Source organism: Lithobates pipiens, unplaced genomic scaffold, assembly GCF_037356315.1.
Source record: "Lithobates pipiens isolate NorthernLeopardFrog02 unplaced genomic scaffold, aLitPip1_a1.2 Scaffold_10, whole genome shotgun sequence".
Taxonomy (NCBI): domain Eukaryota; kingdom Metazoa; phylum Chordata; class Amphibia; order Anura; family Ranidae; genus Lithobates; species Lithobates pipiens.
The window spans coordinates 218,734,862-218,756,217 of NW_027507686.1; the positions used below are offsets into that span (position 1 = coordinate 218,734,862).

General features: G+C 42.0%; 1 protein-coding gene across 3 annotated transcripts in view; it reads left to right on the top strand.

Moving 5' to 3' along the window:
• The window catches only part of LOC143940180 (low-density lipoprotein receptor-related protein 4-like), a 169,877-nt gene that overhangs the window by 108,645 nt on the left and 39,876 nt on the right, over positions 1-21,356 (top strand). For all 3 annotated transcript variants that reach the window (XM_077461325.1, XM_077461317.1, XM_077461308.1), the window contains exons 9-26: positions 281-406; positions 3,432-3,566; positions 5,204-5,329; positions 5,431-5,661; positions 7,243-7,399; positions 8,156-8,373; positions 8,627-8,803; positions 11,355-11,477; positions 13,205-13,413; positions 14,816-14,897; positions 16,291-16,396; positions 16,503-16,704; positions 16,797-16,986; positions 17,446-17,577; positions 17,669-17,809; positions 18,763-18,849; positions 18,954-19,125; positions 21,035-21,197. In XM_077461325.1, the coding sequence (XP_077317451.1) occupies positions 281-406; positions 3,432-3,566; positions 5,204-5,329; positions 5,431-5,661; positions 7,243-7,399; positions 8,156-8,373; positions 8,627-8,803; positions 11,355-11,477; positions 13,205-13,413; positions 14,816-14,897; positions 16,291-16,396; positions 16,503-16,704; positions 16,797-16,986; positions 17,446-17,577; positions 17,669-17,809; positions 18,763-18,849; positions 18,954-19,125; positions 21,035-21,197 (2,777 nt within the window). The remainder of the gene's footprint in view (positions 1-280; positions 407-3,431; positions 3,567-5,203; positions 5,330-5,430; positions 5,662-7,242; positions 7,400-8,155; positions 8,374-8,626; positions 8,804-11,354; positions 11,478-13,204; positions 13,414-14,815; positions 14,898-16,290; positions 16,397-16,502; positions 16,705-16,796; positions 16,987-17,445; positions 17,578-17,668; positions 17,810-18,762; positions 18,850-18,953; positions 19,126-21,034; positions 21,198-21,356) is intronic.

Below are 21,356 nucleotides of genomic sequence, written 5' to 3' on the forward strand. Positions count from 1 at the left end.
CTCGGGTAAGAAAAAGGGGGCCGGGGGGGGGGGGGGTGGGGGTGGGGGGTGGGTTGCTGCACCGCAAGAGTTTTTTCACCTTAATGCATAGAATGCATTAAGGTGAAAAACCTTGAGGGTTTACAACTGCTTTAAGAAGCATTATGTGAATATGAAGATTACGTTTTTAGGCTGATGAGGAAGTTCAGAGTTGCTGTGTAAGTGTTAAATGGGAGCATGAAAAATGACATAAGAGGTTGCTATTTTTCCTTTACATATCATTCTTTGTCATCTATCACAGGGACCCCGCAGTGTGCTCAGGACCAGTTCTTGTGCAGTAACGGGCGCTGCATCGGGCAGAGGAAGCTGTGCAATGGAGTAAATGATTGCGATGACAGCAGTGATGAGAGCCCACATCAAAACTGCCGTTAGTATTGTTGTACTAAGCTATATACAGCCCCTCCCTGACTTTCACAAAGGGTTTGAATAACAATGTGGCACATTCATATGGCTATAAAGTGGTGTGCCTGTATGAATGCACTTTCTACTTAGCTTGGGATCTTAATGCTTACAAATTCCCATTCATTAAAATGGAAAAGTGTCAGGAGAAACTGGTCACATTATTTTGATAGGTCATGTGACCACCTGTCATGGTTTGTTATGTAGAGAATGCCCTGAAACTGCACACCGCATTCTTCATTTGGTCTCAAGTTCGTTACTATGGGTATAGCATTCTGTGTGTGTGTGTGTGTGTGTGTGTGTGTGTGTGTGTGTATATAATATGTATGTATGTGTGTGTGTGTATATAATATATATTTTAAAAAAATGTCCCAATGTCCCGAAAGCATGTACAGTAAAACCTTGGATTGCAAGCATAATTCGTTCCGGAAACATACTTGTAATCCAAAGCACTTGTATCAAAGCAAATTTCCCCATAAGAAATCATGGAAACTCAGATTCGTTCCACAACCATTTATTCATAAATCCTTCAGTTTATAGTCCATATGACAAGATTATAGCAATGTGATTGGTTGTGTAACCATAAAATGTCCATCCACAAATGGAAGCCTCCACAAGGGGATTAGAAAAAAAATCCAGCAGGAGCTACAGAGTATAAAAGAGAAGAGAGGCGCCTCTCTAGCAATATGGTTCAATTTTAATGAAGGTACAAGATGTGCCTGTTTTAATCATCAAATATGTGACTTGCTAAATGTTGTACCTTAATATATCGATGTAATCATATTGCTACACATAGAAGCGGCTCTGTTCTATTTTATACTCAGTTGTGACATGACGCTACTTGTATACCAAGACGTTGCTTGTATATCAAGTCAAAAATTTTTTGAAAATTTTGCTTGTCTTGCAAAAGCTCTCAAACCAAGGTTTTACTGTAAATCATTAGGTAGTGTTTAAAGTGGTACTACAGGCATAAGGGTTTTTTTTATCTTGATGCATTCTATAAAAAAACCTGTGTGCATCAGCCTCCCTAAGCCCTTGTACACACGGTCGGACATTCCGACAAGCAAATCCGTCAGATTTTGTCGAAACTGTTGCATACACACGGTCGGACAAAGTTGTCGGAAAATCCGATCGTTCAGAACGTGATGATGTTATTTCGTTACGACGGGACAACGTTCAGGCTAGTAGCCAATAGCTTTGGTGTAGGAATTTGATCTGAGCATGCGTGGCACTTTGTCCAATCAGAATTCTCTACACATGATCGGACAAGGTCCGATCGGATCATGGAGTCGGAAAGTTTTATGGCCAAGCTGGAAAATTTGGTCCGTCGGATATTCCGACGGAAACAGTCCGATGGAGCCCACACACGGACGGATTATCCGACAACACGGTCCGATCGGACATTTTCCGTCGGAATGTCCGACCGTGTGTACAAGGGCTAATACCTGAGTCCTGTGTCGATCCAGCAATGTTGCGCGAGAGACTCGGCTGTTCAGGGCTCTCCCTCCTGATTGGCTGAGACACAGCAGCGGGCGCCATTGGCTCCCGCTGCTGTCAGTCAATTAGCCAATGAGGAGAGAGGGGGGCAGGGCCACGCCATGGCTCCTTGTCAGAATAGGGACACAGCAGCGGTTTGGCTCAAGTGCCCCTATAGCATGCTGCTTGTTATGGGGGCACTCGACAGGAGGGAGGGGTCAGGAGCGCCAACGTGGGACCCGAGAAGAGGAGAATCTGGATACTAAAGTGATACTAAAGTCTCCTTTTTTATTCTTTAGAAACAAACATGTTATACTTACCTACTCTGTGCAGTGGTTTTGCACAGAGCAGCCCAGATTCTCCTCTTCTCGAGTCAAACGATCACAACACTGAAAACTGAAAAAAACTGAAAAAAACTGAAAACTGAAAAAACTGAAAAATGGCCTAAAGAGAACCTGTCACTTTTGAAATGGTCAAAGGGAAGCAGTGTCTCCTTAAAGTGATACTAAAGTCTCCTTTTTTATTCTTTAGAAACAAACGTGTTATACTTACCTACTCTGTGCAGTGGTTTTGCACAGAGCAGCCCAGATTCTCCTCTTCTCTGTGTGTGACCCATCCGAGAAGAGGGCAAAACCACTGCACAGAGTAGGTAAGTATAACATGTTTGTTTCTAAAGAATAAAAAAGGAGACTTTAGTATCACTTTAAGGAGAGACTGTTTCCCTTTGACCATTTCAAAAGTGACAGGTTCTCTTTAACCACCTGACTACTAGCCTGTAATACCCCTTCATTACCAGGCCATTTTTCAGTTTTCAGTGTACAGAGCCGCTCAGATTGGTAGATTGATTACGAACACTGTGAACAGAGTTGTCTGATGATTGCTTGGTTCCCAGATGGTAACAGACAAAATGGCCGTGTGTGTGTGTGTATGTATGTATGTGTGTGTGTGTGTGTGTGTGTGTATATATGTGTGTATATATGTGTATATATATATATATATATATATATATATATAGCACATATCTGCCCACCGCTTTGCCATTGGCAGATTTTGGTAGGAAAGTTGTTAAAGAACAAATCTTGAGTCCAAATCCTGTGTAAGCTCAGGATTGATGACTTCCCCTCCTCCCCAAACATGGCAGTGTTCTAGTCTGGCTATTGGGTGGTAAGATCGGAGCACTGTATGTTTGGTGAATGGGTAGGAGGTCACATGATTTCCCATACCCTGAAGTACCAGCCATTTTCTGAAGATTTGGTTGGAGCAGCAGTGAAGTGTGCTGAAAATGAATACCAGGATGTGGTGACAGTTTCTCTTAAAGGAATAACCCTCCACTCACCAACTGGGCAAAGTGACAGTCTCTTCGTAGGGTTAAAAACATATCCAGTAAGTAACCCTTAGCAGCCAATCAGATCTTGGCTTTCAAGAGTGAAGACACAGGCTGCTGGAATCTACACAGTGTCACTGTTTCTTGTATTGTCTTTTCATTAAGCCAACCTTGTTATATTTTCTTTCTGCAGGACCACGGACCGGAGAAGAGAACTGCAACCACAACAATGGGGGCTGTGCCCAAAAATGCCAGACAGTGCGTGGCCTGGTACAGTGCACTTGTCAGACAGGATACAGGCTCATGGAAGATGGACGATCATGCCAAGGTGAAGGAAACTGGGCTTGGGTGCCAATAATAATCTTACCATAATCTGAATGAATATTAAAGTGGAACTTTAGGCTATAAAATAAAATTGGTGGACAAGCAGGATTTTTAATTGCAGAGGAGAAGTGCTTTGTCTCTTCTGCATTTTCTACTTACCTGCCTGTGAGCCACGCACTTGCCGCTCACTATACAAATTCAGCAGTGTTGACTCTTACAGAACTCCCGCATGCACGGGAGTGATGTTGGCCCGGCCGATGACAGTGGCTGGTGATTGAGACCTGGAAGCTGGCTACCCGCTGGAAATGAGAGGAGTACTGTTTCATTTTAAGGAAACTTGTCATAGAATGAAATAGGCTGCTGTTGCTGACCTCTTCTGAAAATACTAAAATCATTGATGCCTGGCTTCTGGAGCCCTTCAGTGCCTGCTTCATCAGTGCCCATCAGTGAAGGAGGAAAATGACCTGTTTTGCAAAATTCTATAGCAAACTATGAAAATTTTTTTTTTTTTTTTTTTTTTTTTTATTCCTTCAAAATTTTCGGTCTTTTTTTCATTTGTTTAGCACAAAATAAACTCAGTGGTGATTAAATACCACCAAAAAAAAGCTGTGCGTGACTCATTTATTATAGACCAACACCAGCAGATGACATGGCTCCCCAAATCATCACTGACTGTTGAAAATGTTGCATTTTATTTGGAAATCAAGGTCCCAGAGTCTGGAGGAATAGTGGATAGGTACAGAAGTTGCATGAGGTCCAGTGTGAAGTTTCCACAGTCGGTGATGATTTGGGGAACCATGTCATCTGCTGGTGTTGGACCACTGTGTTTTATCAAGTCCAAAGTCAGCGCAGCATCTCTACCAGGAAATTCTAGAGCACTTCATACTTCCCTCTGCTGACCAGCTTTATGGAGATGATGATTTCATTTTCCAACAGGACTTGGCACCTGCCCACACTGCCAAAAGTCCCAATACCTAGTTTAATGATCATGGCATCGCTGTGCTAGATTGGCCGGCAAACTCGCCTGACCTAAACCCCATAGAGAATCTGTGGGGTATTGTCAAGAGGAAGATGAGACACCAGACCCAACAATGCAGATGAGCTGAAGGTTGCTATCAAAGCAACCTGGGCTTTCATAACACCTGAGCAGTGCCACAGGCTGATCGCCTCCATGCCACAACACATTGATTCAGTAATTCACACAAAAGGAGCCCCGACAAAGTACTGAGTGCATTCTATACTGTACATAGACATGCTTTTCAGTAAGCCAACAATTCTGTATTAAAAATCTTCTTTTTTTTTTTTTTTTGGTCTTCTGTAATATTCAAATTTTCGGAGATAATGAAAGTTGGGTTTTCTCTAGCTGTAAGCCATAATCCTCAAAATAAAAAGTAAGGCTTGAAATATATCACACAGTGTGTAACACATCTATATAAAATGAGTTTCACTTTTTGAATTGAATTACTGAAATAAATAACTTCTTGATGATATTCTAATTGAGATGCCCTCTGTATATATGCACCTGAGTTCCTCTCGAAGAGACTATCATACAGTAATTTTGTATTGTAATGCAGGGTCCAGTGAGTTGTCTGACAGAAGTAGTAAATGTCTTTTTGATGACTGTCCTTCTCCTTCACCCAGATGTCATTGAGTGTGCAGAGGAGGGATATTGCAGTCAGGGATGCAGCAACACAGAAGGAGGCTTCCAGTGCTTTTGTGAGAGTGGCTACCAACTGCGACCGGACAAACGCAGCTGCAAGGCCTTGGGTAGGGCTCAGATCTTGCATTCTTTCAGTCTGGATTTCGCATGCTAGTAGTAAATCCTACCATACTTATTATGGTCCTTCTGAAATGTTTTCTTTCCTTAGGACCAGAACCGGTTCTATTGTTTGCCAATAGGATTGATATTCGCCAGGTTCTTCCTCATCGCTCGGAGTACACGCTGCTTCTCAACAACTTGGAAAACGCCATTGCTTTAGATTTTCACCACCGCCATGAGCTGGTGTTCTGGTCAGATGTTACCCTGGACCGTATTATGAGCGCGAACTTGAACGGCAGCAATGTGCAAGAGGTGGTCTCTACGGGTTTGGAGAGTCCAGGTGTGTTTGGGTTAAGCACAACACAAATGAGTGTATTAGGATGATGCTGTATAGATTATATCTTGAGCTGTCAGTGCACTGAGGAACCAGAAAGCATTATATGTCTATTCTTAAAGAGCACAGATAGTTGCTACCTCTGTCTGTCCTTGTAAGAGGGAGAATACACACTAGAGTCTTCGTATCTTTCCTTAGGTCTGTTGGAGGTTTTTTATGACTAGTGTCCCTGACATCCAGAGCATGATAGGAGGGATCTTCAATGTTTTCTGTCTGCTCTTGCTGTAAAGGTTCCTCTTCTCTGCAGATGAAGGTCACCCTACTTTGCAGACAAATAATGCATTAAGCCCTGTAATGCTTTACCTTTTGGATGTGGGTTTTGGCAGGCAGGTTGACTTGCCTTCCAACCAGGCACGCCATGAAGGTAGAGGAAGCCATACATAGATACTTTCTAAGGTGTCTGTTCAATGGATAGGGGGGCATGGCACATCTTTGCCATTTGCAGTGACAATGTCTTACCTACTGAGCTATTATGAAGCAGGTTGCTTCTCTAGGATTACCTAGCAAACAAATTGCCTAGCATTAAAAAAAGCTTCATTGTTTTTTAGTTTTAGCACAATGAGCACAATAAACAACTATTTTGTTAAAATTCTTACCCCAGCACTTGCTGTTTACAAACTTCGATGCTGCTAGCTCCTGCTCTGTGCTGCTTTCCTAAACTTCTGGTCTCCATAGGAAAGAGTTAACAGTGTACAGTCAAGTCCGTCTGTTAATTTGGAGGGGGAAGGAACAGGGAGCAATAGGGGAGTGTTTTGCCATCCTTAGCTAAAGCCATGTGTTTCTATTGATGCACACAGTGTTGGGGGGACACAGCTCTAGTCCCTGTGTACAAGGGTGGCACCATAGGACACTGCAAGAGAAAGGAGCCACCCTGAGACTGGGTAGCTTGGCGCTGCGATTATGGCACCAGTTTAAACAAATATAGGCAAGCATTAAAAGATAAAGAAGCTGCATACTCAATAAGTGAAATGATCACCTGCTGAAAGTGCTTGAAGAACTGAGCGTTTAACCACTTTCAGACTGCTGCCCGCAATGTACTATGGACGAGCGATCCATACAGGCACATACCTGTACACCGCTGTCCTCTTCCGGGTACAGGGCCCGCATGCACCTCCGCTGCCTCCTCCTATGACTTTAGACAGCGGGAGTTTGTCAGCAGGTCCCAGCCAGTGATTTGCGCTGGGACCTGCTGATTGGTTGTGTCCAATCCCAGCCCAGAGCCCCCGCTTTGTGAATTGAGCGTTTAGTCAAATATAAATTTTATTTGGGTACAGCATTGCATGAAGATATAATTTCCAGTTAAAGTAGCGCAGTGCTTAATAGCAAAAAAATGGCCTGGTCTTGAGGGGGGTAAAACCTTCCAGAGCTGAGGTAGTTAATATTACTGTTCTGTACAACAATACAAGCTGAAAAGTCACCAGATTGTAGTAATACATGTATTCCAGCTTTGTGAATTGAGCGTTTAGTCCTAAGAAAAATAATGATGCAGATTTCAGAACTTCTATTGATCTTCCTTTTCTTGTCCAGGTGGTCTGGCTATTGATTGGATCCATGATAAGCTCTTCTGGACAGACTCTGGCACCTCTCGTGTTGAAGTATCAAATCTAGACGGGTCCCATCGCAGAGTAATTCTGTGGGAAAACCTGGAGAAGCCACGAGCCATAGCTCTGAACCCCATGGAAGGGTATGTTTGCATTGCTTGAAGGAACATGAAGGAGGAGCATGTTGGACATCCAGGGTACAGAGGCCCATAGTGCCACAGAGGCTGTGTGTTAATGGCTACAGTCATGGCTTTTTGTCTTGATAGCTTGTATTGAAGTATTAGAACAATCTAAAAATCAGCGGCGGGGGTCCCTTTTTGTAAAGATAAATCACAAAGAAAAGCTATATAAATCATGTAGTATTATAATAATGTGTGAGACCTAGGAATTTCCTGCGAATGCAAAAGGGGAGCATAGAAGGACTGGGTTACTACACTGTTCATCGCACATTTTTTATTTTTTTGTGTGTAGTGAGTGCAGTGTCCAACTTAATAGGCTTTATAAGGGCTGTGAAAAATCATTACAATATAAATCGATGAATATGGGCAGCACAGTGGCTAAATGATTAGCACTTTTATCTGGCAGCACTAGGGTCATTGGTTTAAATTCCAACCATGGCACTACCTGCATGGAGTTTGCATGTTCTCCCTGTATGGGTTTCCTCTGGGTACTCCGTTTTTTTTCCACATTCCAAAGACATGCTGGTCGGTCAATTTTTTATTTTATTTTTGGCCATAGTATGTATGTGTGCGATAGGGATCTATGATTGTAAGCTCCTTGAGAGCAGGGACTGATGTGAAGGTACAAAGTATATTTAAGCACTGTGCTACTAGGCAGCACTATATTGATACTGATAATATATTATAATAATAATAATACTTTTGTGTCTTGTTCTCTAGCACAATCTATTGGACAGATTGGGGTAATACACCACGTATTGAATATTCTAGCATGGATGGTTCCAACAGACGTGTCATTGCAGATACACATCTCTTCTGGCCCAATGGACTGACTATTGACTATGCTGGAAGACGTATGTACTGGGTGGATGCTAAACACCATGTTATTGAGAGAGCCAATCTGGACGGATCCAATCGCAAAGCTGTGATCAGCCAGGGTAAGCTAAATTCACAAAACCACAATCTGCCTGAAGTAGTAAAACCTGCAGTTTTTCAGAATCTTGGTTAATTTTCCATCTTTTAGTAGAAAATGAACAGTCAGTAGCTTGTTGGTTGCTCAAGGAAAAAAACAACGACCCTTTTTTTCTTTATGGGTTTTGGCAAAGATGACAGGGTTTTTTGTTTTTTTTCTGTTTTGTGCATGTTGCATCCTCTACACGACTCGCTTTCCTCACTTTTCTGTCCTTGCAGGTCTCCCGCACCCATTTGCAATCACTGTGTTTGAGGATAGCCTGTATTGGACTGACTGGCATACCAAAAGCATAAACAGCGCTAACAAATTCACCGGAAAGAACCAAGAGGTCATACGGAGCAAACTGCATTTTCCTATGGATATCCACACCCTGCATCCACAGAGGCAACCAGCAGGTAAGGTGGCACCATAACAATCAATTTTTTTTCTTGTATGCATATTGTGGGGTCCATAAGCTGAACAAATGGGTGCCAGGTTGTATATATGAAAATATCTGAGCTTATATGGTATATAAACTCAGTTTACTGGTAAAAATAAGTGTAAAATACAAGACATTGGTATAAAAAGATGCCCGCTTGCCGACTTCTAACTGTAGCCTTGCTGTGGATGAGTGTACCAAGATGGCGGCGACGAAAGGTCTCTTCCGGTCAACACATTAGATGGGTTGCTGATTCTGACGGAACACTTGAGGGACTTTGGTAAATCAGAGACACTAATTAATAAAAGCATTTTTGTACTGTGTGTAACCGGCGCAATCAGTATAAATAAGTCTGATATGACTGTGCAAAAAAAAAAAAAAATATATATATATATATATTATGTAACAATACATATCATTTATATATAAATGTCACAGTTGGTTCCTCCAAAAGTGGTTATTCCATGCCAGTGCTAGATACATGTTAGGGTGCTATACACTTATACTGTATATCTAGCACTGGCACGGAATAACCACTTTTGAGGAACCAACCGGGACATATATATAATCTTGTTCCATAATATTTTTTTTCTTGCCTAGTCATGTTGGACTTATTTATTCACAATCTGTATCACTACGCTTTAAGATGTTAAATTTTGTAAGATACATCCTGCATTTCAAATATTTTTATTTCGATTCATAACAGTCACAACATTACGGCAATGAAGGACCAACGAAAATAATTTTACTGTTGGGGGTCCCCACAACTTGGGAAATTTTTATCAAGGGGTCACAGCACTAGAAAGGTTGAGAAATGTACTAATGCCTTGTACACACGGTCGGAAATTCAGACGGAAAAGGTCAGATCGGATGATATTGTCGGAAAATCTGATCGTGTGTGGGCTATATCATAGCAGGATCTCAAATTTTCCAACAAAAAAAATCAGATCTGACTTTTTCCGATCGTTTGTAGAGAATTCCGATTGGGCAAAGTGCCACGCATGCTCAGATCTAATTACGAGACCAAAGCTATTGGCTACTAGCCTCAACGTAGTCCCGTCGTAACGAACGTCATCGCATTCCAAACGTTCTGATTTTCTGACAACTTTGTCCGACCGTGTGTATGCAACACCAGTTTAGGACAAAATCCGTCTGAAAAAATCAGATGGATTTTGTTGTTGGAATGTCCGACCGTGTGTACAAGGCATTAAAGCAAGGCATTATTCGCTTTGCAAAGTAATTTTCACTTTGCTTACTGAACTTGGCTAGAATTCATTTTCTGCAAAGATTATCCAATCAGGGAAAAAGGAAAATTAAAAAAAAAAAAAAAAAAAAGTCTTGCTTGCACATGATTGAATGATGGAATAAGGCAAAGCTTTACCACACTCACTAATTTATAGGAAAATGCTCTTGCACTGTGAACAGCCTATTTTATTAAATCGGCGAGGAGCGCGCAGTGATGCTGCTCTCATGCATATTGCTGAATCGTCATTGGGCTCGATAAGGAAATGGGGTTGGTAGGGGGTTTGGAACTGCAAACTTTTTTTTTTTTTTTTGTTTTTTTTTGTTTTACCTGAATGCATAGAAAGCACTCAAGTGTAAAAAAAAAAAAATAGAACCACTTTAATTTGATGCATCCAGAGTTCACTAAAATCTCCATCCTGGAAGATGTAACTGAAGAACATGCAATTGTGACAACATAATTCATTTTTTGTAATTTAATTTAAGTTGATGTTATTAAAAATGGCATTATTTTTTTGTTGTTTTTGTTTTACGGCCAGACTATGTTTTTTTTCATAATTGCAAATTGCAATGTCTTCTTCATGCAACCATGGCAGTAGAAGTTACAGGAATTTCTAGGATTAATAGTCCCCGCTTTCAGAAGCCTTTAACTCTCCTAGATGGTCTGCACAGCGCTTCAAAGTACTACCCGCCCCCTCCCAGCCAACAGGGTTTCTTTGCTACTGTGATGTAACTTAAAGTGACCCTGTGCTCAGACTAGGCACTTTCAAGTTATTACATATTCTGAATAAGCCGCAAAATCTTCTTTTTTTTTTTTTTTATGTATATTTTTTTTTTTATTGAGATTTAAAGTGATGATAAACATTCACCTTGTAAAACAACCCATTACGTTTTTAGAGTGGACATGAAAGGCAAAACCATTTTTGTATAGCTATAAAAAAGGAATTCGTTTTTATTATAAGTTATCACATTCCCTTCTATTCTCTGCTGCATAAGAGCTGTGGGGAAGGAGAAGCGGTGGACTGAGCTTCCCAGTGAATGGCTGTGTAGCAGTTTTTGGTGTCTAATGTAAATATTGTGGATTTCTGAGGATCAATTACTTTATAGTACATGCTACTGGGGAGGTCTGTGATAGTTTGTCCATACTTGCGGCACAGGTAAAAATAAGAAAAACTCATTGATGCTTGGTGGATACAAAATAAAAACATTGAACATAATCCAATGAGAATGATGTATTTGCCAGCTACTAGTTTTATTTTTATTTTTTATGTTCATTTTTCTATCAGGTAAAAACAGATGTGGCTCTGATAATGGGGGCTGTTCTCACCTCTGCCTTCCCAGTGGTAACACATTTACATGCGCTTGCCCCACTGGTTTCCGTAAGACCGGGCCCAAGACCTGTGCCTTAAGTAAGTGCCTTTTTAAAAAAAAATTTTTTTTTAAGGGGGATTCTGATGTTTATGTAATAAGTTGGCATAATAATAAAGAATTATTTCTCTATGTGGCTCGCCAACAAATTTTATTTCTAATCATAGTGTATGAATCATTACAAATGTGAATTTGTTAGGGGTTTAAACCGGTTGTTTAAAGTCATAGTTCACCTTTACCACAAAAATTTCTTATGCAGATAAAAGACGTGTCTGGATAAAAACAAGCTGTGCAGCTTCGACCAAAATGAAATAATGCCCTTGCTTTGGGTGTAGGTCATTTACGTACCTCATGAAGCCTGACTGGAAAACCCCCAGGATGTTTCTAAGGACAATGTTAAGAAAGGGCCAGCTGTTACCTTCCACCATCACAGGAGTGAGTTCTTTGTTTAAAACCCCCTCACATACTCTCTCTCCCCTGATGCAGTAACTCTGAGCTCAGCATTTGGGAGCTCGCTCCTTTAACTACGTTCGGTCCGGCCTATAGCAGATTGACAGCGGCAGCTGAGATCAGTTATCCTGACCGAACTTCAGATGACGTCCAGAAGGATAAACTGCCAGGGTCATGTGGCGATTGGTTTTGCAATGTGTCGTTCTGACACACCGCATATCTGATCTAGGTAAAGAGCCTCTGACGTAGGCTGTGTCCAATCGCAGCTGATCACATGGTAACCAGGAAGTGCTGTTTATCAACTTTCCTCAGTTCGCACTGGCAAGGGTAGAGAAGAACTGCATTTATTATCAGTGCAGTGCCATCAACGATGCCCACCAGTGATTCACATCAATGCCCCACCAGTGCCAATCAGTGCCCACCTGTACCCACATGTGATGCCAGTCAGTGCCCATCAGTAATACCTAGCCGTGCTGCGTATTAGTGCCTCCCCATCAGGGAAGGAGAAAATGTTTTCAATTTTAATTTTTCTTTCCAAATTTTCGGTCTCATTTTATTTGTAGCAGAAAAAAATAAAGTGGTGATCAAATACCGCTAAAGAAAAGATAAAAATGTCATATGGGTAAAATGCCGCATGACCGTGCAATAGTCATTCAAAGTACGACAGAGCTAAAAGCTGAAAATTGGCCTGGGCAAGAAGGGGATAAAAGTGGCCAGTATTGTGGTGGTTAATGTTGAAGGTGAACGATAATGGCTGCACCTCGCTTAGCAACATCCTAGAAGTTCTCCAGTCGCGCTTCATTAGGTACTTAAATGGTATACACCTGTAGCAAGGGCGTTCTTCAACTTTAGTTGTTTTATCTACAGACACCCCTCATCTGCATAGGCATTTTTTTGGTAAAGGTGAAATAACTCTTTCCTTGCCCTTAGCAGCCAGTTGGGATTCTACTCGTCAAGTGTAAGTTTGAAAAGGAAGATTTTTTTTATCTTCTATGTGGGCTGCATAAATAATTACAGTATTGGACAAAATAATGACTTGTGCTAACTAAAAGCAACCAATCGGATTCACTTTCAGTGTGGAGGATGATAGTTGTAGAATGAAACACTGAATGTAATTTTATAGAGGGCAAAAACAAACTGTTTTCTGAATGATACTTACTGTTTTAGCTCCATAATCTAAAGATTAAGATGGCAAGCACCCAGCAATCATTGTAATGACCCCCTTCCCCTTAAAGAAAAAAAAAGAACTCCTGCAATTACTCTTTGTGCCATTTTGAACCTGAAAGAATTAAGATGATGACCTTTGACCTTCGATCAGGTCTTGACAAGTTCCTGCTTTTTGCTCGAAGGACGGACATCCGAAGGATTAGCTTCGACACCAGTGACCTCTCCGATTTTGTCATCCCATTGTCCAATGTGCGCAGTGCTGTTGCACTGGATTGGGATTCTTCTGATGACTATATGTATTGGAGCGACACCACCGCAGACTCCATCAACCGCGCAAAATCAGATGGCAGTGGACAGGAGGTAAGAGACTGAAAAATGAAATAGTCTCTCTACATAAACCATTTCAGAGCCTAATGCTCTTTAAAATGACCTTTCTTTAGAATCATTACTCGAATTTCTACTTTTGCAAGGGCAGTTCTAGATTATGCCATGTTTTGTTCGTTATTAACCAGCTCTAAGAAAAGATAAGATGGCTTGCACACCACTGATCTATTTTGGATCAGATTTCTACTCCAAATTTTTGCCCCATTTTTGACAAAAAGGGAGGCACACTGCTCTTAGGTCTATAACTGGCTCACCATCCGAAAACTCTGGGTGCCGGATGCCAGACCGAGGCTCATCCTCTGACGCCAACAATATTCAATAAAAAGAGAGCTGGTGGCACTCTGGTATGATTCACTGCTGACAATTTTGTTACGCCAGACAAATGGAGAAGGAGTCTCCACCTAGATCTTCCGCATTTCATCTACAAGATGAAAGAATATATACCCAGACTTGTGGACGAAATGCATCAGAGGAGAAGGCACTTCTTGTCTGTCTGCCCAGAGTAATAGTTGCCAGTGTTCTGAATCTTATGGAGCCGCTAGTTTTCTTTTCAATTTATTTTTATTTTTTCAACACATCATACATCTCTCCAACAAGATTAGATGTTCTAAAGATTACTGTACTATACTGTAGCAGATAAACTACTGGTCTGTGAGATCTCATAGACCAATAACCAAAAGCTGGATGTGGTTTTTGCACTTTTAATTGATAAGAGCTGCAACAGCTATAACAGGCTGGGCTTAGTGGTTCTAAGGGCTCAAGGTTTATTATCTTCACGCATTCTGCTGTGTAGCAGTCCCCCCCCATACTTACCTTAACCCCATCTCAATCCAGCGAGGTGTACAAGAGCCTCAGCTCTCTGAGAACTCTACTTTCTCATTGGCTGAGAGAGGCAAGAGCCATTGGCTGCCGCTGCTGTCAATCACATCCAGTAAGCCAATGAGAGGAGCAGGGACAAGCCACGCCTGTGTGTAAATTGGACACACAGAGCCACGGTTTCAGAAATCGGCCTGCCTGGGTGCCCTAAATGCAAGGGCACGCGGCAGGAGGGAGGAGTCCAGGCGTGCCTGCAGGGACTGGAGGAGAGGAGGATCTGGGCTGCTCTCTGCAAAACCACTGCACAGAACAGGTACATATGACATGATGATTATTTTTTTTTTTTTAAAGAAAGCCTTTTAATATCACTTAAATCTGGTTGGGTAGCAGACTTAATTGTAAGGTCTCAATCAAACTGATTGTATGAAAGCTTGCAGGAGTTATTTTTAACTTTTGAGACATGTAAAAAATCAAGGAAGGAATTATAGTGAAGTAGTAAACTTATAAATAGCTATAAGTAATTTTAAATAACATATTTTTTTGTTTCCTTAATTTTCACCAGGTCATCATTGAAACCAGCTTGGAGAGCCCTGCAGGACTGGCTATAGACTGGGTTACAAAAAAAATATACTGGACAGATGCAGGTAATGTACTTGGAGCTCAATAGTTTTGAAAACTGCACATGTAATAGTAATAGCTATAGTGTAGCCCATAAAAATAGTTTGCCACCATTAACAACAAATGTAAAAAATAAATAATAAAAGCCCAGAAACCTCATGCACTTAAATTCTTGCAGTGTTTTTTTTTTTTTTTTTTTTTTCATAAACCATCTTTATTACCATGCAACATACCTCTGAACCTACTAGCAAATTTTGGTTCAGAAGATTCAAGTCCCTAGCTCCGTCCCCTTCCCTCCCAGCATTTTATTCCAGTTTCTTCTTCTGCGAGTGTCTCTGCTGGTCCAGCACCTCCTTCCCTCCCTCACCACTCTACATAACTCTCTATGTATGTATGTATGTATGTATGTATATAGTTTTTTAGGAGAGTGAAAGGTAATATTATAGGCCAGTGGTCTCCAGGCTGCAGCCTTTTCTTTGCCTTTATCCAGCCCTTTAGGCACTATTCCTGCCACTGACACCAACAATGGGGCATAATTCCTTCCACTGATACCAACTATTTCTTCCCCTAATACCAAGGATTGGGTATTGCTTATGCCTACTGGGTACAGTCCAGCCCCCCCTTAAGTCTGAAGGACTAGCCCTTCCTTTAGAAGGTTCTGAGACCCCTGCTATAGACAGTCACTTGAGTGACATCTGTGAGTTTGCTGGGGCTGCTGACATTGCATCCAAGATGGCGGCACCCAACAGAAGTATCAGGGTTTTAGGATATCTGCCAAGTAAAGAAAAGGCATAACGTTTGTTAAATGCCCATACAAGCTTACGGAAAGCTTATCATTGAACCAAGGGTCAATAATCTCTTGAAGGCTGATTTATGACCATTCGGCAAAGGTGTTACTGAAAGAGACTAGAAAGATTCTATTTGTCTGTTTTCAAAATACTATTCAAGAGGCCATTGGAATATAACTGATGGATTGCTACAAGCTATATTCTTCTACAGTTATATACTGTACTTTCAGCCACATACAGGTATAGCAAGTCCGAGAACAAGGATCAATGCTCTAAAGAGCACATTGCCCTTCATTGGTGCTCTCTGGTTATTAAAGCCCCACTTTGGGATACCTGCTGTCCTGATATGGATTACAAACACCTCCCCCTCCTCATCTGCATAACATAAGGGGGGGGGGGTTCTATAGTACAGAAGACAACTGGGAAGGCTTATAATATTGATAGTGGATTTCTTCTCGAGGTCAACTTATTTTCTTTACTTGCAGAAAATGTATTAAGACTGAAAAGGTTCTGCCAGTAGAAAATAGTTGTTTTGTTTAGTTATGTAAAATATTTGAAATGCTGATGAACTGCCAATATCTTCTTCTATATTTTCGAGGTTTATAATTTATTGCTCTGTATTTTCTTTTAGGGACGGATCGGATTGAAGTGTCCAACACTGATGGTTCCATGCGCAGTGTGCTGATTTGGGAGAACCTGGACCGGCCTAGGGACATTGTGGTGGATCCCATAGGAGGGTGAGGACAGTTTAGGTTTTCTGCTCCCATCTCGGTTGCCTCAGTCAAACCAAAGAGTTGTGTTCTTTCCTTCTTTGTGAATTTTAATATACAAGCTCTCTTCCAGATTCATGTACTGGACAGACTGGGGTGCCAATCCAAAGATAGAACGTGCTGGTATGGATGCCTCTGGAAGGATGGTCATCATCTCCTCCAATCTCACTTGGCCAAACGGCTTAGCTATTGATTATGAATTGGAGAGGCTGTACTGGGCTGATGCTGGCATGAAAACCATAGAAACTGCCAAGCTTGATGGCGCTGACCGAATGGTAAGATGCCACTGCACAACATTGTTCTTCAGTTCTATGTACAAATCAGGGGCAAGACCAAACAATAATCACTAGTTATTGGGATCTCCTAGGTGCTAATAGGTACAGATCTACCCCACCCCTTTGGTCTGACCTTGTATGAAGATCGTATTTACTGGACAGACTGGCAGTCAAAAAGCATTGAGAGTGCAGATCGAAAGACAGGACTTGACCGCAAGCCTGTGCGGGAGAACTTGGAAAACCTGATGGACCTTCATGTCTTTCATAGACGACGAATGCAAGGTATGGAACATCTGAAAACTCTACATGTGCTGCCTGGGTTGAACCCAAAATGAAAATGAGTTTCTCTACAAATAGTGTAGTTAAGCACTTCTCCATCATTCGATCACTTCTAGATTGAACAGACGTTTTTTTTTTCTAGTACGCCTCGTTAGTTAGGCATGGGCTTCATTCAGCCAGTAGTTGAATAAAGCTCATGCTGTAATTTCCTCTGGAATGATGGTTCCCTTTAATGCTATCTAGAATTTCTTGCATACACTACTATCGGTAAATACGTTTGAAAGTAGAGCAAGTGACTATTTTGTTTTCTTGTTGATAACAGTGTGAGTTCCGCTTCACTTCAGCTGTGTGATGCTCATGTGTAAGTTTGGTGTGTCTAGTTAAGGGTGTACAGCTATGTTACTACAGTACATATCCACTTTTGTGCAGCATTAGAAGGTAATTGTTTTCTTCTTTCCACAGTTCGCTCGGCCTGTTCTGTCAATAATGGGGGCTGTAGCCATGTTTGCCTTCTTTCTCCCCATCCAAAAGGCCATAGCTGTGCTTGCCCTACTGGGGTCAATCTGCTTGGCGATGGCAGGACCTGTTCTTCAGGTATGTTCAGTCCATTGATCATATTATATATGTATTTTATCATCTAGTCAGGACTATGACCCTTCTTCTCTGTCTTGTCCTCCACACCCAGGAATGGACCGCTTCCTTATTTTTGCCCGAAGGACTGATATCCGCTCGGTGTCTTTGGATATCCCATACTTTGCAGATGTTGTTGTCCCCATCAATATGACCATGAAGAACACCATAGCAGTCAGTGTGGATCCCTTAGAGGGTGAGACTGTTGAATGTAACGGGCTACATGTTTGAGTAGTCATAATAAAAAAAACAACCTCCAGTGATGGACCTTTACTCTTCCACAGTCTAAAATATATTTTTGCAAGACATAATCTTGGGATTAGGGAAGCCCAAACGGAATACTGAAGAAAAAACAAGAAAAGAGGATGCACCAGCCTTGCGCATTGCCTTTTGTAGATCTTTTATTGAAGTAATAATTCTACTCACAAACGGCAAAGATTTTACATCTCCCCAATATTCAGTGATTCGTATCCCCTGGTCCACTGCACGGCTTTCGGTCTAGGCAAGAAGACCCTTCAAAGACTTTAAATGGCTGACATATTTCACGGGGGATCTCCTCTTCCTTTGGTCCTTTGAGACGCATCACACATTTTAAGTGTAGGAAGTATCTTCCCTAGACTGAAATTGGTGTAGTGGACCAGGGGAGATATGGATCATTGGATATTGAGGAGCTTGAAAGTCTTTACTGTTTGTTCAATAAAAGGATCTATGCAGGTAATGTGTAAGGCTGTTGCCATGGTTGCCCGTCAGTCCTTCAATAGTTAATTATCTACAAGATCCAGCATTCCCTAAGCAATGGCCAATTGCTCATATAGTTATGTATTCCTCGCTGCCCTGGCAGCTGTCGCTCTTGTTTGCTCTCTGATGCTCTTAGGATATGGACAGGCTCTCGGTGTCCTCACATACAATGCATGACTTTGGAGAGCTTTGGCTTGTTGAGCTGCAAATAAAGTTTTAGAGGATACAGCGCCAAGGGAGTCTGCTAAAGTGACGCTTAAAGTAGGTATGGGGGTGGGAAGGTTTATTCCCCAACACTGCATAACTACAGTTCAACCTAAAAGTCTTAATCATCCAAGGACTTCAACAATTGATGGATATATTGTGAATAATTTCCGCCTCATGTTTTTTTTTTTTTTTTTTTCCTTTCAGGTCTGGTGTATTGGGCTGACAGTACCCTTCGCAAAATTTGCAGAGCAGGTCTGGATGGCTCTAATTATCAGGATGTACTAACCACAGGTAATTAATCAACCACTTAAAAATACTGTATCTGCACAGCTATGCAGCTTTCTTATGTCATAGGACTATATAAATATTTTCATGCTCATGTTGTCTTATCACAGGCTTGGTGACCACCGATGGTCTGGCAGTGGATGCAATTGGCCGCAAGGTATATTGGACAGACACTGGGTCTAATCGCATTGAAGCAGGGAATCTGGATGGCTCCATGAGGAAGGTTCTGGTGTGGCAGAACTTGGGAAGTCCGCGAGCTATCGCTCTTTATCATGAGATGGGGTAAGCAAGAATTACTAATGTAGATGAAAGGGTATCCTTTCCCATTTAAAGTGGTAGTAAACTGTGTTACACCACTTGTACCTACAGATAAGCCTATAATGAGGCTTGCCTTTTCAGTACTGTGAAAAGCTCCTAAACTTGCACAGTTTAGGAGATCGGTGACATTACCGGCACATGTGCTCTGAAGGTCTGGCTTACAGTGCTGGACCTTCAGAGCCTGTGCCATAAGCTGCGGCTCCTGTTGGAGTGATGTCCTCATGCCCCCGGCCACTTATGTAGCCTGAGGCCGCAAACCTACAATGAAGGCACGGGAAGATGTCAGCCCTCTCAGCAGTGTCATTGTGGTGCTGGAGGGCTTCTATAGAATATACTAGCACATTATGACCTTGCAAGGAATTTTTTTTATTTTTCCAGCAGCTGTGGTTTTACTACTGCTTTAGAGGATAGGTTTACCTTTTTACAAAAAAATAATAAATGTGCATCTTTTTGCATGTAACAAAATGTCCATTGATTATTTTTTTTCTAAGAAACCTACAGATCATTGCACCCGTGATCAGCAGATCGGTGCACTCTCCTGCTCCTGCAGACTCTCAGCATAGCACTCTGTGCATACCTTATACGTGCAGACAGTTGCCTGAGAGCAGGAAGATCAATGGACAACGTGGATGGTCAACAGAACCCTTGCAGCTCAAATTTTGTAGGCATTTATTCACAGGAAACGGTTGCTGTTTTTGAATGGTGAAAGCAGGTGCAGGGAGAAGATCCATGACCCGCTGTCACAGGGAAGGGGGGCATTGGGGAGAGAGCTGCAGATATTAGAACATGCTACATGTTCCACACAAAAACAGGGAGAACATGTAACTGTTCCAAAAGTGAACTTATCCTTTAATCTTCGAAGGGCACCTGTCATGTTAGTACTGACCATATACTGCAAAAGAAGAGGATATGGAAGGAAGGTATTGACCTTAAAAGAGAAGTATGGTTTTGAGAGTTTTTCCCCATCATACTTATCTAGGTGAATGCTGCATCTGTCCCCCGGCGCCTCTACACTGAGAACCGAGCGGTCGAAAACCGCAGATGGCTCAGTTCTCATAGCTCCTCGAGCAGAGAGCTGCGAACTATCAATAACCATCTGTGTTCTGCTCCTCCACACTCTCACTGGAGCGCTGAGCTGGGGAGGGGAGGGGAGCGGCCATCTCAGGCTCTCATCGGCTCGCTGAGAGGCTGAGACGGGTGTCGGTCCAGGCACCTGGCGGATCCGGACGTGATGACGCAGTGCCTGGACTGATATCTGTGACGTCGGCAGAGAGTGGACTTCAGTCCACTCTCTGAAAATAGGTCACAGGAGTGCAAAACAAACTGCGCTCCTGTGACCCATAGGAGAAGCCCAGCCGAAGAGTGTAGGTTGGACTTCTCCTTTTAAATGTTATAAGTTATGAATATATGTATATTTGGAAAGTGTGATAAGCTCAGTGGATTGGTACTTTTTACGTCTTCTGTAGTTTTCATCTCCACCCTTACCATGATGGCTCTTAGAGGTGCTATTGGGTTGTGTCTGTAAGGATCATGGCAGCTGGGAAAGATTCAGAGAGAAAACTATTCGAAAATCTAGTGTTGGGAGACACAACTGACAACTTTCTTTTAGTTTTCTCTCTTTACAAGATCAAAGGTGGCCTTCGGGTCTCTTCTAAGGCTCCCACAACCCAAACTAGATATGCTGCTATGGTAATATGATGGCCAAGTGGGACTTCAGTAGAACATGGATGGATCTTAAACGCAACCTACAAAAACTTTAGTTACTGAAATAACCAAGTACTTTGTTTAGCTGCTTTTTTCACTATTGAATGACTGGTGCTCCCACCAGGTATAATGAAGAAACAGTCGCACTTAACTATTCCTCTCTGTTTAGGTACATGTACTGGTCAGACTGGGGAGAGAATGCCAAGCTGGAAAGGGCAGGAATGGATGGCTCTGACCGCAAAGTTCTGATAAACATGAACCTTGGATGGCCGAACGGATTGGCTGTGGATAAAGCAGGTTCTCAGCTTTTGTGGGCAGATGCGCATACAGAGGTAATGTTGGCATTAAATGAACACTTGATTGTCTTCAGTTTATGGGAGGGTGTTTTTGGCTCATGAATAGGAATTGCCCTTTTACCTTTTTTGTGGGCGCTCTTCAGATGAGTAGGTACCATTCTGCCCCCGTGTCAGGATTATTACCAGTTTTTTTTC